The sequence below is a fragment of the Miscanthus floridulus genome, chromosome 17 (assembly GCF_019320115.1).
Source record: "Miscanthus floridulus cultivar M001 chromosome 17, ASM1932011v1, whole genome shotgun sequence".
NCBI classification, from domain to species: domain Eukaryota; kingdom Viridiplantae; phylum Streptophyta; class Magnoliopsida; order Poales; family Poaceae; genus Miscanthus; species Miscanthus floridulus.
Genome location: NC_089596.1, coordinates 92,033,877 through 92,048,143, shown reverse-complemented (window position 1 = coordinate 92,048,143; position 14,267 = coordinate 92,033,877). Strand labels below are relative to the sequence as shown.

Here is a 14,267-nt window from a genome sequence, read left to right as displayed (position 1 = left end):
ATGGACCAATTAGGCTTAAAACGTTCGTCTCGTGATTTCCAACCAAACTGTGCAATTAGTTTTTTTTTCGTCTACATTTAATACTCCATACACGCAGTGGCGGATGCACGATGCGGGATAAGGGGGGCTAAAACAATGAAGATGTTGATTTGCATGAAGATTTAATGGTGAAATCAAGCTTTTGCTACAGTGATTAGGCTTGAAATCAAGAAATTAGGGGGGCTGGAGCCCCCCAGCCCCCCCTTTGGATCCGCCGCTGCATACACGTATCGCAAGATTCGATGTGATGACTACTGTAGCATTTTTTAGGAATTTGGGTTTGGAACTGAACACGGCCAAAACATCGATATCTTGGTACTGCCTCCCGAGCGCTATTCGGCACACGCTTCGCGTCCGGCCGTTCGAACCCAAAGATTTCCTTCCGCGTGGAAAACAAAGGGAACCGGGCTTCGATCCCCAACTGGCTGGGCTTCCAAACAGCGAAAAACTGAGCCGGGGGGGATTGCGCCGGATCCCCGCAGGGATTTGGGCTGCCAAAGTAGCCCTTAGATTCAGAAAATCTCCATACAAGTATTTTTCAGTACACTGCATTATTATTATTCCTGCCTATATATATATGTTAGTCGCTGGACAGCGCTGAGCGTCAAACGACAGTAAGCTCGAACAGAGGAAGAACACTACGCAAACACAGTTGGACACAAGAATTTTGGTGCTGCAAAAACCAACGGCTTTTCTGATGCAATTGATTGAATATTAATAGAAGAATACAAAACCCACTCGGCCACCTCTCACACGACGTGTGATGCGCATCCATCCCTATGTCCACTACGACGCCAATGGCGGAGAGCCAGAGCTCGTGGCGAGCTATTCTCGGCCACGGCCTATCTACGCGCGCACGACGTCCACAGCTCGGAGTTCATGCGCGCATGCACCAAATAAACATGCAAAGCTAAAAATAGGAAAGGCTTATCGGTTTATCTAACAATTCTCCTCCTAAGCCTTGTCTACATGGCGAACACCAAGTTTAGAGCGCAGCTCACAGAATCGTTCACGCCCCAGAGCCTTGGTGCAGATGTCCGCCAGCTGCTCCAACGTCCCAATGGACTGAACCTGAACCCTGTTCTCCTCGACGCACTCGCGGATATAATGGTATTTGACATCAATATGCTTACTTCGATCGTGGAACACAGGATTCCGGCTGAGCGCGACGGCGGACTGGTTGTCGATCTTGAGTGCGAAAGCTCCTGCCTCCTTTCCCTTGATCTCTGCTAGGAGACGAGTGAGCCAGACACCTTGGCAGGCAGCTGTGGCGGCGGCTATGTACTCTGCTTCGCACGATGACAGAGCCACAACACGCTGCTTCTGCGCTTGCCAGGTGACCAGGTTGCCGCCGAGGAAGAAGACGACTCCGGTCGTGCTCTTGCGGGTGTCGACGTCGCCTGCCAGGTCGCTATCGCTGTACCCGACAAGCTGAGCTCCTTTCTTCCTTCTGTAACAGCAACCGAATTGCAGAGTGCCTGCAACGTACCTGAGCACCCTCTTGACAGCAGCAAGATGCTCGGTGGTGGGATTCTCCATGAATCGGCTGACATACCCCACCGAGTAGGCAAGGTCTGGCCGGGAGTTCACCAAGTAGCGTAGAGAGCCGACAATGCTGCGGTACTTGGTTGGATCAACTGCTGGAGCCGTACTCTGCTTGCTGAGCTTCAAGCGGGGCTCCATGGGAGTGTGGCTTGCATTGCAGCCAGTGAGCCCGGCTGTTTCCAAGATCTTCGCTGCATACGCGCCTTGGCAGATGGTGATCCCAGCCTCACCCTGGGTAACCTCCAACCCCAGATAGTAGTGAAGGAGGCCGAGGTCACTCATCTGGAACTTTGCCTTCATCTCCTCCTTGAACGTGGCGATGTCATCGCCGTTGAGTCCGGTGATCACCAGGTCATCTACGTAGACTCCGACAACGAGCCGGTGATCACCCACTCCGCGCAGGTACACGGCGTGCTCGGAGGTGCTCCACTGAAAGCCCAGCTCGATCAGGGAGGAGTCGAGCTTGGCGTACCAGGCGCGAGGTGCTTGTCGCAGACCGTACAGCGCCTTCACCAGGAGCAGAATCTTGTTCTCGTGGCCGCGCAGGACGAACCCCGGCGGCTACTCGACGTAGACTTGTTCTTGGAGTTCGCCGTTCAGGAACGCGGACTTTACGTCCATGTGGTGCACTGCCCAGCCTTCGGAGGCGGCATGGGCGAGCAGCAACCTCACGGACTCAAGTCGGGCCACCGGTGCGAAGACTTCGTCGAAGTCGACGCCCTGCTGTTGCACGTAACCCATTGCGATGAGGCGGGCCTTGTGCTTAGTGATCACGCCTGTGGCGTCCTTCTTGGTCTTGAAGACCCACTTCAGGCCTATCGGCTTCGTGGGTGGGGGAGCGTCGACGAGCTCCCAGGTGCCATTCGCCTCGATGGACATCATCTCGTCCAGCATTGCGTTGCGCCAGCACTCGTGCTTAGCTACTTCATCGAAGGACGTCGGCTCGGCGTCGCTCGCCAGCAGCAGCCGCTCCTCCAGTTCGCGTACAGCGAGCTCGGGCGACTCGGTCTCGCCAAGGATGTTGTCGACGCAGCGAAACCGAAGAGGCGCATCGTCGTCGTGGTCGGCGTCCAGCAGCTCGCTGGTATCCGCTCCGGGCGGCGACACGAACTCGATCTCCGGGTGCGGCGCCGAGCTTGGTGTCGACGTCGGTGTGCGCTGGAACGTTGCTGGTGACGGAGATGCCGCAGACGTGGAAGGAGATGCAGAGCCCGCAGCAGCGCCCGCCGAGGGAGTGTGGGTCACCTCGGTGGTGACCACAGAGGGTGCGTCCACTGCAGGTTCGTCGATGGTGAAGTCGGCGTCGCCTCCGTCATGATCAGCAGGCCACGCCCACTGGGCGCTCTCGTCAAAAACGACATCGCGATTGATGTGAACTCGGCGGGTGGACGGGTCGTAGACGCGGTATGCCTTGGACCCGGCCTCGTATCCGACGAAGATCATCCGCCTGCTTCGATCATCTAGTTTCTTCGGATTAGGCGCAGTTACCTTGACGTGGGCGATGCTGCCGAACGTGCGGAGATGGTGGACGCCCGGCGCACCCCCCGTCCAGAGCTCATAGGGAGTCTTGCCCCCGATGCTCTTCGACGAAGATCGGTTCAGGAGGTAGACGGCCGTCGAGATCGCCTCGCCCCAGAACACAGGGGGGAGCCCCTTTGCCTTCAACATGCACCGCGCCGTCCCCACGACGGACTGGTTGCGACGCTCCACGACACCATTCTGTTGCGGTGTGTGCAGTGTCGTGAGCTCGCGACGCAGCCCGAGCTGAGCGCAGTAGTCGGTGAAGTTTGCCGACGTGAACTCGCCGCCCCGATCGGTGCGGAGCGCGAGCACCTTCTTGCCCGTCTTCCTCTCAGTGGCTGCCTGGATCCGCTTGATGGCAGCTGCTGCCTCATCCTTGGACGGCAACAGGGCGCACCACATGTACCGAGAATAATCATCGACTAGGAGCAGTATGTAGCGATTACCACTTGGTGTTGGCGGCGAGATCGGTCCACAGAGGTCACCGTGGAGAAGTTGGAGCACCTCGGTGGAGCGCCCGAGCGCCTTCTGCGGGAACGGTGCACGCCGCTGCTTCCCAGCCAGGCAAGCGTCGCAGAGCTGCTCCACCTGGTTGAGCAGAGGCAGACCTCGGACGAGCTTGTCGCGCGCCATCCTGCGGAGCGCGGTGAAGTTGACATGCCCGAATCGGGCGTGCCAAGTCCACGCATCCTCATCGGCTCGCGCTGCCAGGCGCACCGGCCGTGCGATGGTGACGTCGAGCACGTACAGGCGGCCTGGGCTGCGAGGGATCTTGGCGAGCAGGCGCATCTCCTCGTCACGGATGGTCATGACGCCGCCCTTCACCAGCACCTCGTAGCTGCTCTCGTCCAGCTGGCTGACGGAGATGATGTTCGCCGTCAGTCGGGGCAGGTAGTAGACGTCGGACAGCGACCGGTGCTCCCCATTCTTGCAGGAGAGGAGTATGGTGCCTCTGCCTTCGATGCGGGCGGTGGAGCCGTCGCCGAACCGCACGGACCTGGTGACGCCGGTGTCGAGGCTGGCGAAGGCAGAGCGGGCGCCCGTCATGTGGCTGGATGCACCTGTGTCCAGGATCCATCGGCTCGGATCCCTATCGGCGGTGGAGTCGAAAGAAGCGGGTCCGTGCAGGGAAGTGAGCACCTTCTTCTCGGTGAGGTGAATTTCGCCGCTCGGAGAGGATGGATGCGGCGGCGATTTGGGGGAGGTCATCACGGCCGACTGAGGTGAGTCCTCGGACTGGGCCGTGGCGATAGCGACCATGAGCGTCTCCTCCTCCTGCTGGGCCACATGGGCCTGCTGGGACGGCTCCTCCTTCTTCTTGAGACGGCAGTCTCGGGCCCAATAGCCCTTTTTGCCACAGCGTGGGCAAGGCTCTGCAGGAGGCGGACGGCTTCCGCCCGACCGCGAGTAGCCGCTGCCGCCGCCGCCGCGTCCGCGGCCACGGCCTCGGCCGCGACCCCGGCCACCGGAGCTGGAGCCGCCTTGCTCCTTCTTCTTGTACCTCTCGACCCATTCCTCCTCCGTGAGGAGCAGTTTCCCGCTCGCCGTGTGCGCTGGCGCGGGCTCGACGTCGTCGGCCGCCTTGACCATTCCCGTCACCTCCTCTAATGACAGTTTGGAGACATCGAGAAGGGTTTCAATCGAAATTACCAGCTGCTTGTAGCGAGGACGGACGACGTGCAGGTACTTCGCCACGACCTTCTGATCGGGCTCCGGGTCTCCCAGTGTGGCGAGTCGCTGGACGATGCCGGAGAGGCGCAGAGCGAAGTCTTCGACGGCCTCACCGTCACGGAGAGAGATTGACTCATACTCCGCGCGGAGGCCCTGCGCCGTCGCCTTGCGCACGCGTTCATCGCCGATGCGCAGTGACTTGATGGCTTCCCAGGCGTCCTTCGCGGACCCCTTGTCCACCAGGATGGGAACGAGCTCCGCCGGTACGCCACTGCAGATCGCGTCGAGTGCGCTGCGGTCGTCGTCGTAGTCGGCGTCGTCGTACTCGATGGCGTCCCAGAGATGACGAGCTTGCAGCTTGAGTTTCATGCGGAGCGACCACTCGTGGTAGTTGCTCCGGGTCAGTTGAGGCCAGTTGCCAGAACCGCCTTCCCTGATGATCCGCTCGACGACGATTTCCCGGGGACGGCGTGCATCCCGGGTGCGCGAGCGACGTGCGTCGCGCGTTCGTGATCGTCGGGGTGGAGAACGGCTTGGTGTAGGCGAGCATGATGGAGTCTTGTTGCCGGAACCGCTGGTGGCGCCCTTCTTCTTCTCTTCACGCTTCTTGTCGGATGGTGAACGCCCACGCACCGGAGACGCCATAGTGACAACGAGGTCCTTCTAGAACCTTGCTCTGGTACCACTTGTTAGTCGCTGGACAGCGGTGAGCGTCAAACGACAGTAAGCTCGAACAGAGGAAGAACACTACGCGAACACAGTTGGACACAAGAATTTTGGTGCTGCAAAAACCAACGGCTTTTCTGATGCAATTGATTGAATATTAATAGAAGAATACAAAACCCACTCGGCCACCTCTCACACGACGTGTGATGCGCATCCATCCCTACGTCCACTACGACACCAATGGCGGAGAGCCAGAGCTCGTGGCGAGCTATTCTCGGCCACGGCCTATCTACGCGCGCACGACGTCCACAGCTCGGAGTTCATGCGCGCATGCACCAAATAAACATGCAAAGCTAAAAATAGGAAAGGCTTATCGGTTTATCTAACAATATACACATATTATAGAGCCACCCGGAAAGGTTACTGCAATACAGGCAGTCCAAGAAATCTGTACACTTCCAGGTACCACACGTAATACACAATCACAATACAATGGCCCCCCATACAATAGCAATGCAGTGCTGATTCCTGAAGACACCCAGGCGTCCACTTCAGTCTCAGGCAAAGATGTAGACCTCCTCAAACGATTTCCTACCAAGAATACATGCATTAGTCTAGCTGATGAATGGATTGTACATCGGTTTGGGGGTAAAGAATAAAGATACAGAGACTCACGATTTTTTTCCGCTAAATGTTGGGCTGTAGTTGTAAATTAAGTTATCCAGCACTTTATCGGCAGGAGGCCTGTTTGGAGACTTGCGCGCTTGGCTGTTTCACGACACAGAGAAGGGTGAGGTAAGCATGAACTTCATTTTTCTTTCATCGCTCTTGCAAGTTTCATTAAAGCAAGGTCCTTTCTTGCATATGCTTAACACTAGTAAAGAACAGACCTTTCATCCGAGGTCAAAATGGACTCTAGTTCCGGCATTTTTTTGCACCCGGGACTAGAGAGACCTTTAGTCCCGGTTGGTGTCTCCAATCGGGACTAAAGGTCCCTGCCCAACGGCTACTGCGCTCGGCACAGTGGCAGGGGACCTTTAGTCCCGGTTGGAGACACCAACCGGGACTAAAGGTGGACCTTTACTCCCGGTTGGAGCCACCAACCGGGACTAAAAGTCCCCAACCTTTAGTCCCGGTTGGTAACACCAACCGGGACTAAAGGTAGACCCTTTAGTCCCGGTTGGTAACACCAACCGGGACTAAAGGTTCTCCGATGGGTTAGTTCAAAAGGAAAGCATCCCATCCTTTGTCAGATGTGTTGTGTAGGTGGGGTGGTAAGCTACGCGCGAGGCAATGCATGAGGTCTTGGGTTCGAATCTCACGGGACGCAGCTGTGGGAGGCATTTTTTTTAAAGCTGCGGGACTAAAGGTCCCCCTTTAGCCCCGGGACTAAATGTCCCCCTTTAGTCCCGGATGCTTACTCGGGACTAGAGGGGGTTCCCCACCGGGAGTAAAGCTTTGTTCTGTACCAGTGTAAACCAAGGCATCAAAGCACTACTACGACCAGAATTCCTGAGAAGGAACACTCTAAAACTTGGGTTTATTTATTTAGAAAGCTGAAGTTTCAAAGGTAAGAGAACAACAGAGTGACTGACAACCAAAGAAAAGGCAAGTCTTTCACCAATTTCTGGTACATCTCCACAAAATAATGATAAAGAGGGTGGGTAGATCATGAAATAACCAGATGAAATATTGCCAACTTGAAATGTATAATAAAGGTTCCATCCTACAACAACAAACCTGATAAAATGATTGGCAAAATGTTGAGTAACCTGTACTGCATCTTCGCTGTGTGGAATCATTGGTTTCCTCCACTCGAAAATGGCTTTCTGCATTAAGTGAGCACAATTTTATAGTTGAATAAAGCCATTGGTATCTGGTGAGTGGCCACAATTTGATATGTTGTGAATATTAGAAAAAATGCAGTGCACAAGAAAAAGGCAGAACCAATAAGAACACAATACGGAACTCCCAAAACAACTACAACTAAAATACCTCAGGATGCCATTGCGTGCAAGTGATTGGATAGTTATTGGCTTGTACAGTTGAGACATAGACCTGATTTGACAGAAAAGAATGTTAATCTGTGCAGTGGAAGAATTAAAGGGCATTAACCCAAAGAAAAAACTCGGCCGGTGGGGGAAAGACCGACCCACGGTTTTTATACTAAGAAGAAGCTCTCAATACACCAGCTGAGAAAATCCCTGAACCCCGGCCTCTTCCTAGGAACATAGAGCCAACCACCCAGGTAGGATGCACTGTTACCTAGCCGGCGACCACTGCCACAACCCCCTGGTTGGGCCGCACCGTTACCTAGGCCAGCGACCACCGCCACAACCCCTGGTTGGTCTGCACCATTATCACAGGTTGGGGTGTCCACAGTGGGGAGGCAAGGCATGGTGAGGGGATTTTTTTTTTTAATTATTTTTCACAAATTGTGCAGCACCCAGATCACCTACTTTGGAAATATTTGCAAATTTCATCAAAGCTGTTCCATTTATACTAATCACATAACACCTTCCGGATAGATTAGTATGTAGGAGCACAAGTGTGACATACCTTGCCGTTTTCATCAGGCGACGTAGTCAAGATTTTGAAGAAACTTGATAGTGCACCATTCTCTCGATATCGCTTTGGTGATATACCATACTTCAACCAAATAACAAATCAGACTTGTTAGGATAAAGATGTTATCAGAATCACCAGCCATAATAGGATTGAGCTCAGTGCATTAAAGTAGGTGTGGTGTTGAAATTTAAAAAAAAAGGACGAAGAAGTAACCACAACCAATGGTGGTACTTACTCTATGATTTTGCATGACAAGACAGCTGGTGCTGACTTTCTTGATGAGGTCAGGGTCAAACCTGTGAGCAGTTGCCAGTCAGTAGTTACAACAAGTGGAATTCATGAAACCACAAGTAAAAAGATAATTTTTAATAGACTAGCCACATCTTCTCATAAGAAATTTATTTCCAGTCATTCTTTTAAATTAACTGCGCTCTATTGGAGTGCATTTGGTCATGTAGTCCCCTGCCTTTTAGGGACCCATTGTAGATAAAATTATGTTTTAGTAGTCATTTATGAAGCTATCTGAATGCATAAATATGTCAGCTTAACCCATTTGCATATTCTACAGTTGGTAACACAGTAATAAAAAGATGTTATTCCATGGGAACCATTCTATAACATTTACTTGCCTCATATCACACTACAAGATAACTTATCTAAATTCTAAATGTCCCCATAAAGCAGTAGCAAAATAAAGACTTGCTCAGCATGAAGCAGACACCTTTGAAACACTGAGCCCTCCAAAGCATAGCTGGGAAACTGAAGAGTGGATGCTTGATTCTGGGCGTCAAACGTCTCCAAGATGTTATTGTCCTAGCACAATGGCAAGAAAACAATTAGTACCCACTTTTGGCAAAGCAAACAGGAATGAATCATGGTGCCTTCATGGAATAGAAGGCTGCAGCACTTTGCTCCAGTACCTATCAACAGGCCGAATTTTTTTATTTTTTAGCCCTTCTTTTGAAATTTTTTCACAAATATGCCCCTGGAGGTATGATTTCAAAATCTGGACCCTTAGCTCGGCGCCGAGCTCGGGGCCACGTTGGCGGCATGGACGCTGACATGGCAACCAGTTCGGCACCGTGGATCTGGGCGCCGAGCTCGGCGCCAACAATCCTGGCGCCAAGCTCTCTCTTACATATGGGCCCTCCCTTCCTTTCTCTCTTCCTCTCTCTTTCTCTCTACCGCCCGTCACCGCTGCCGCACCGTCCCCACCCGCGCGCCCGCGCCGCCGTGCCCGATCCCTCGCGCCAGCGCCGCCGCGCCGCCCCGGCTTTGACCGCGCCGCCGCGCCCGCACCCTTGCCCTAGGCGGCCGTCACCGCTCGCGCCGGCCCTGCGCCCGCGGCCGCGCCCTCGCCCTCGGCGGCCGTCCCCACCCACGCCCTCGGCCGCGCCGGCCCCGTGCCCCGCCCGCGCCGTCCCCGGGCCCTGCAGCGCCCGACCGCGCTAGGTAAAAATTATGAATATGCAACGTAGGTGCTTAGTTAGCTTTGATTGTAATGTAGTAGTTCGATTATTTGTTATTCACAGGAGGCACTCTGCAATTATCCATATTGCACCTACCCTAACCACAAGAACAAGGGGCCTCCGCCGTCACCCCCGCCACCACCACCACCAACAATGGGAGGCTACTGTGGAGAAGGCGCAACACAATTTTGCTATGTGGCCACACTCCTAGAACGACCTTATTTTATCCACATGGCACATCCATGTGTTTGTTGTTTGATTTAATTACCTAAGGCATGTTAGGTTTAGTCAAAGGAACTTTGTACCCTAGTTCGGTATATGTTCTCACATGCCATTTCATGTGTTTTGTGTGTTGAATTATATAATGTCCTACTTCGTTAGGTTGTGTTTGCGGCACGTGATCACATTTCACTACGTCCGCAACATTATACTGAATATTATGACAAAAAATAATGAAAACAACCACATAATGAAAAGTCCAATACTATGCCATATTAAACAACACAATAATACTAGAAGTACGTGCCGACAAAAGCACTGGAACACCACTAGGTAGAGGCAATGGGTCGAAGGCATTTCTGGTCATCCGGTCATAACTACAATACAATCAATTTCGTTTTAAGAACCGAAAGCAATTAACATTAAGCCCTAAACCTAGGGTTTCCCATTTGATGCACAACAATAAACCCATAACATAACAACATGCGTTGCAGTTACCTTGGTTTGCTATCTTTTCCACGCCTTGGCATCCTACGGTTGTATAATACAAATATTAAAAATTGCATGAAACCCTAAGTAATGATGATTCTTAGGTTGAAAAATCCGACTAATACATACCGAATCGATGCGAAAAAAATTAGGAGGGGAGCGAGGATACCTTGCTCTCGAAGATCTACGGATCAAATCAAAGTTTCCAAGGTCCAATATGGCGATTCGTGAGGTAGGGCGAAGTGGGGACAGAAAAAACCCGAGAGGGAGGAGAAAGAAGAGGAAGAAGGCTTGAGCAGGAAGGTTGGGGGCGGGGTCAAAACACCACCTCGGCGCCATAGATTTACGGTGTCAAGCTCGGCACCAGGATCTATGGCGCCGAGCTGCCTGCTAAGTCACCGCCACGTCTGCGTCGAGCCCAAGACCTCGGCGCCAGCAACGATGGCGTCGAGGTAAGGGTCCAGATTTTGAAATCTTACCTCCAGGGGCATATTTGTGAAATTTTTTCAGAAAAGGGCTAAAAAATAAAAAATTCGGAACAACAGGCAAGCAAATGATATTCTAACTTCAAACTAAGCATTACTCTTCCATCATGTGTATAGTTTTTATAGATTTCATAATTGGCAATAATTAATAAGCTATCATATTATCTTTTATATTTCAGTAATTGAATTGGCAAATATGATAAATTTCTGAGAAGTTAAATTACCTTGCTGACAATCATACTTACAAGCTCAAAGCCAAGACATTGGGCAAACAAAGGAAATGGTTCACCTGCGTCATTCTTGTCCAAAACATACTAAAATGAAAAAAGAGAGGATCTGTTAGAGTAAATCATAATTATTTGGTTCAATATTGTTCAGGCTGGAGCATGTAGCATAGATAGTCCAAGGTTGTAATACTCAAGTGCTCTCATGCAATCATCAACATCATCATATCAATTTCGAACAGTGTTCAAAATCACATTGTACCTGAAATATTTTTTTTATCGTTTCAAAATATACACCTTGCTTCTCTGATCCACCAGTGAACAGCACTCCATTCAGCAAACTCAGTTTCTGCAGGGAAGAGTCAACAAGGTAGTATGTTAAACGCAGGGCCTCCACAAGCAATTGTTTGTAAGCCAGTAGCCAGTGCGGTGAGAGGTCCTGATTGAAAGGGAAGGAAGAATCGCCAGTAGCTTGGGGACCTGGGGACCCTATTCATATCTAAAATATACAAATACTCTTGAGTAGGTTGCTTAGGCTTGAAACAATTTACTCCAACAACTATCTCGATTTGTGATTGGTGACCCTATTAGTGAAAGTCTCCTGGACATGTTCATCAAGAAATTTTGGCACTTGGGAAATTTCCTAAATAATCAGGACTTCAGTACCACCATATGTTGAGGGGCATCAGCCGAGAGAGATTCAGATTATCCCATTTCGAATTCCCCTCCCGAGAATTCTGAACTCTGAAGGACTGCTGTAGCAAAATACTATAGCGAAGAGTGAGAATTGACCAGAGCTGTGGTGGGGCAAGAGCATATTTGCCCATATCCCAATTCGCGTAATCGCATATGCAAATGGAAGCATGAAACGTGTACGCTGCAGCAAAATACTATAATGAACAGTGAGTGCACATCGAAGCTACTTCGACGACGCGTTGCCTACCCAGGACGCGACCGGGGGAAAAGAGGAAAGGATAGAAACCGGCGGAGGGGCGAGCGTGTGAAGCACGCACCTCGAGGAGGCGCTCCTCGGGCTCGTTGTAGATGAGCGGGATGACGCGCGCGCCGGCGGCCTCGACGAACTTGACGTAGGAGGCGCTGATGTAGGAGGTCGCGGTGGTGTTGCTGATCCTGCCGCCCGCGCCGTCCCCCGGGTGCGAGACGATGCCGATGACGGGGCGGTCGTACACGGCGGGGTCCGGCGCCGCGCAGGCCACGGCCCCCGCTCTCCCGCCCGTCGGCAGCCGGATGACCCCCGCCGCCGTCGCCACCCCCGACGACGGCGGGAGGAGGAGGGGGAGGAGCAGGAGCAGGTGGGGGCAGCGCGAGTCCATTGGCAACACTGGCTGGCGTGCGTCGCCCGCGTGTGTCTGTGTGTGACTCACTGTCTGACGGACGCGAGACGGCGGACCGGTTATTAAAGAAGCTACAGGGGCACCGGAGCCGTCGGCTCCAGCCGTCACCCGTCGTTTTCGTCGCTCCCCGGCTCGCTGACGGCATCGTCTTGGGCCGATTATTTTGGAACTTCAGCTTGGCCAGATTGGGCATTAGCATTACCGACGAGTAGCCGGAGAACATCGTTTCTGAAGCAGTCAAGCCATCCCGAATCCGCAGCGTTTGCCTTTTTTTTTTTGAAAAGTCGCAGCGTTTGTCTGTTGTCGCGTCGCACACGGAAAGGACTAGCTACAGCCTACAGCGTTCATGGCGCATTGCCGTGTTGCACGGTTGCACCGTGGTTGCCACTCGTTAACCCTTTTTTTTTTCCATCCAGTCTACTAGTGATAACATGACTGTGATCCCGTGCCATCACTGAAAGGTGCCTGTCGTCGGTTTTGTAGAATTTTTTTTTAATTTTAACATTTTTTCATAACAAATTTTAAATCTAACACTGCAAGTTTTTCTTTAGACTAACACTTTTGGCCGCGCCTATTGCCCTGGCGCGGCCAAATGCCTGTGCCGCGCCATGCATGGTGGCACGACAGAGGTCTGACATGACGACGACCGGTTTCGGTGACAGGTGACGTGGCAGCTCTTGCCGCGCCACCGTCCTTAGCGCGGCAGTGACGCGCCCTGATTCATGGCGCGGCAGTGCCGCGCCCTGACCCGTGGTGCGGCAGAGCCGAATAAATACCGCGTCCAGTCCCGCCTGCCCGAGCAGCAATCCCGCCTGGCCGCCGCGCCCGCCGCCCGGCCGGCGGTACCTGAACAGTTTAATCCGAACGCGTCGCGCCGATAGTGTGAGTTATTCTAAGTATTGCTTGACGTAAAATCAATAGTAAATTTGTTTCTGTCTTTTGTTGAATTTTTTTCACGCCCGACGGGTGAATTTGATAAGCCAATGATTTGTTTTCCGTCTTTCATAATACGGTTAACCACCAATTTAACTAATCGATTATGAAAAATTGCCACCGACGTCGAGATACGCCGGGACTGTCGGTTCCCGAAGTAGTTGGTACATAATCTCGTCGGCAGTGCTGCCGCGACGCAAAGAAACGAATATGAAACATATAAATGAAGTCCGTGCGCAAGTTGACAAGCTGCCACATAACATTTTTATTGTTTCGACATAAGTTTGACATAACATAACCAAATAACCCCGCAAGTTTCGGACACCAATATTCGTTTGACCTAACAAACTAAGACCCAGGAGTGTAAGCATCCTTCGGACGCCTCTGTCTCTTCGGATTTGTTGGCAACACATTGGGAGTGTAGTCAACGTCGGTATGGTTGCATCGACGGTGCGTATGGCTCGTACCCTGCAAGTATATGATACACACGATTACTTATAATTCTTTATTATCATTAGTTCATGGAGCCTACGTATTTAAATAAACTATCTTTGATAGTACCTGTGAGGCTCCTTGGGTACCAAGCGGGGCACCACCTAGCTGAGACATGCCGATCTCGTGCTGCGGCCAATCGTTCCACTGGTCGTGCTGTCTGCGGAAGCCCGGGGGGTCGTCGTCATCGTCGTCATCGTCGTTCTCGGTTGCAGGGTCCTTCCCAGCGCTATGATGTGGTGATGTACGCACCGCGGAAGTGGCACCTGTCATCTGCTGAGAAGAGCCGGCTGGTGTCCTCAAAGAGGCTGAAGACGTGCCACCCAACCGCGCCGGGAGTGGCGGTTCCTCATAAAGAGTGTCCATGCAGCTCAGCTTCTGAGCTAGCTTCCTGCAGCTCTTCTTCACCTTCTGCATAAATAGACGTTAAAGTTAGTGCATTACCCAAACGCATATACACTAAAGAAATATTTTCGGAACGGACAAGTTTATGTTACATCCACAAAAGCCGCGAGAACGCCTGGCCCCTGACCTCTAGACTCATGAAGCCGGAACGTTGCTTCGTTGGACAGCCTTGACAATTATGTCGTC

The 14,267-nt window shown here is 52.3% G+C and overlaps 1 protein-coding gene across 2 annotated transcripts; it reads right to left on the bottom strand.

The window, feature by feature from the left end:
• Positions 1 to 5,800: 5,800 nt before the first annotated feature.
• LOC136516952 (gamma-glutamyl hydrolase 2-like) lies at positions 5,801 to 12,309 on the bottom strand. Of its 2 annotated transcripts, none has more exons than XM_066510459.1 (10): positions 11,910 to 12,309; positions 11,159 to 11,245; positions 10,918 to 10,986; positions 8,732 to 8,823; positions 8,246 to 8,306; positions 8,002 to 8,091; positions 7,438 to 7,500; positions 7,183 to 7,271; positions 6,118 to 6,210; positions 5,801 to 6,033 (listed from the first exon to the last, which is right to left on the bottom strand). In XM_066510459.1, the coding sequence occupies exons 1-10, from the start codon at positions 12,228 to 12,230 to the stop codon at positions 6,000 to 6,002; spliced, it is 999 nt and encodes a 332-aa protein (XP_066366556.1). In that variant the 5' UTR covers positions 12,231 to 12,309; the 3' UTR covers positions 5,801 to 5,999. The 2 variants fall into 2 exon arrangements, with proteins under 2 accessions (XP_066366556.1, XP_066366555.1); XM_066510458.1 differs by having other exon boundaries at positions 10,897 to 10,986; positions 11,910 to 12,306.
• Between the last annotated feature and the right edge of the window lie 1,958 nt (positions 12,310 to 14,267).

What these genes read in the sequence shown, in the direction of transcription:
- LOC136516952 (XM_066510458.1), bottom strand. Translation starts at nt 12,230, where the DNA reads ATGGACTCGCGCTGCCCCCACCTGCTCCTGCTCCTCCCCCTCCTCCTC. An exon ending in TAAGTATGATTGTCAGCAAG is followed by an intron (nt 8,824 to 10,896) that starts GTAATTTAACTT and finishes CCATTGTGCTAG; the next exon opens with GACAATAACATCTTGGAGAC. An exon ending in GAGGGCTCAGTGTTTCAAAG is followed by an intron (nt 8,307 to 8,731) that starts GTGTCTGCTTCA and finishes AACTGCTCACAG; the next exon opens with GTTTGACCCTGACCTCATCA.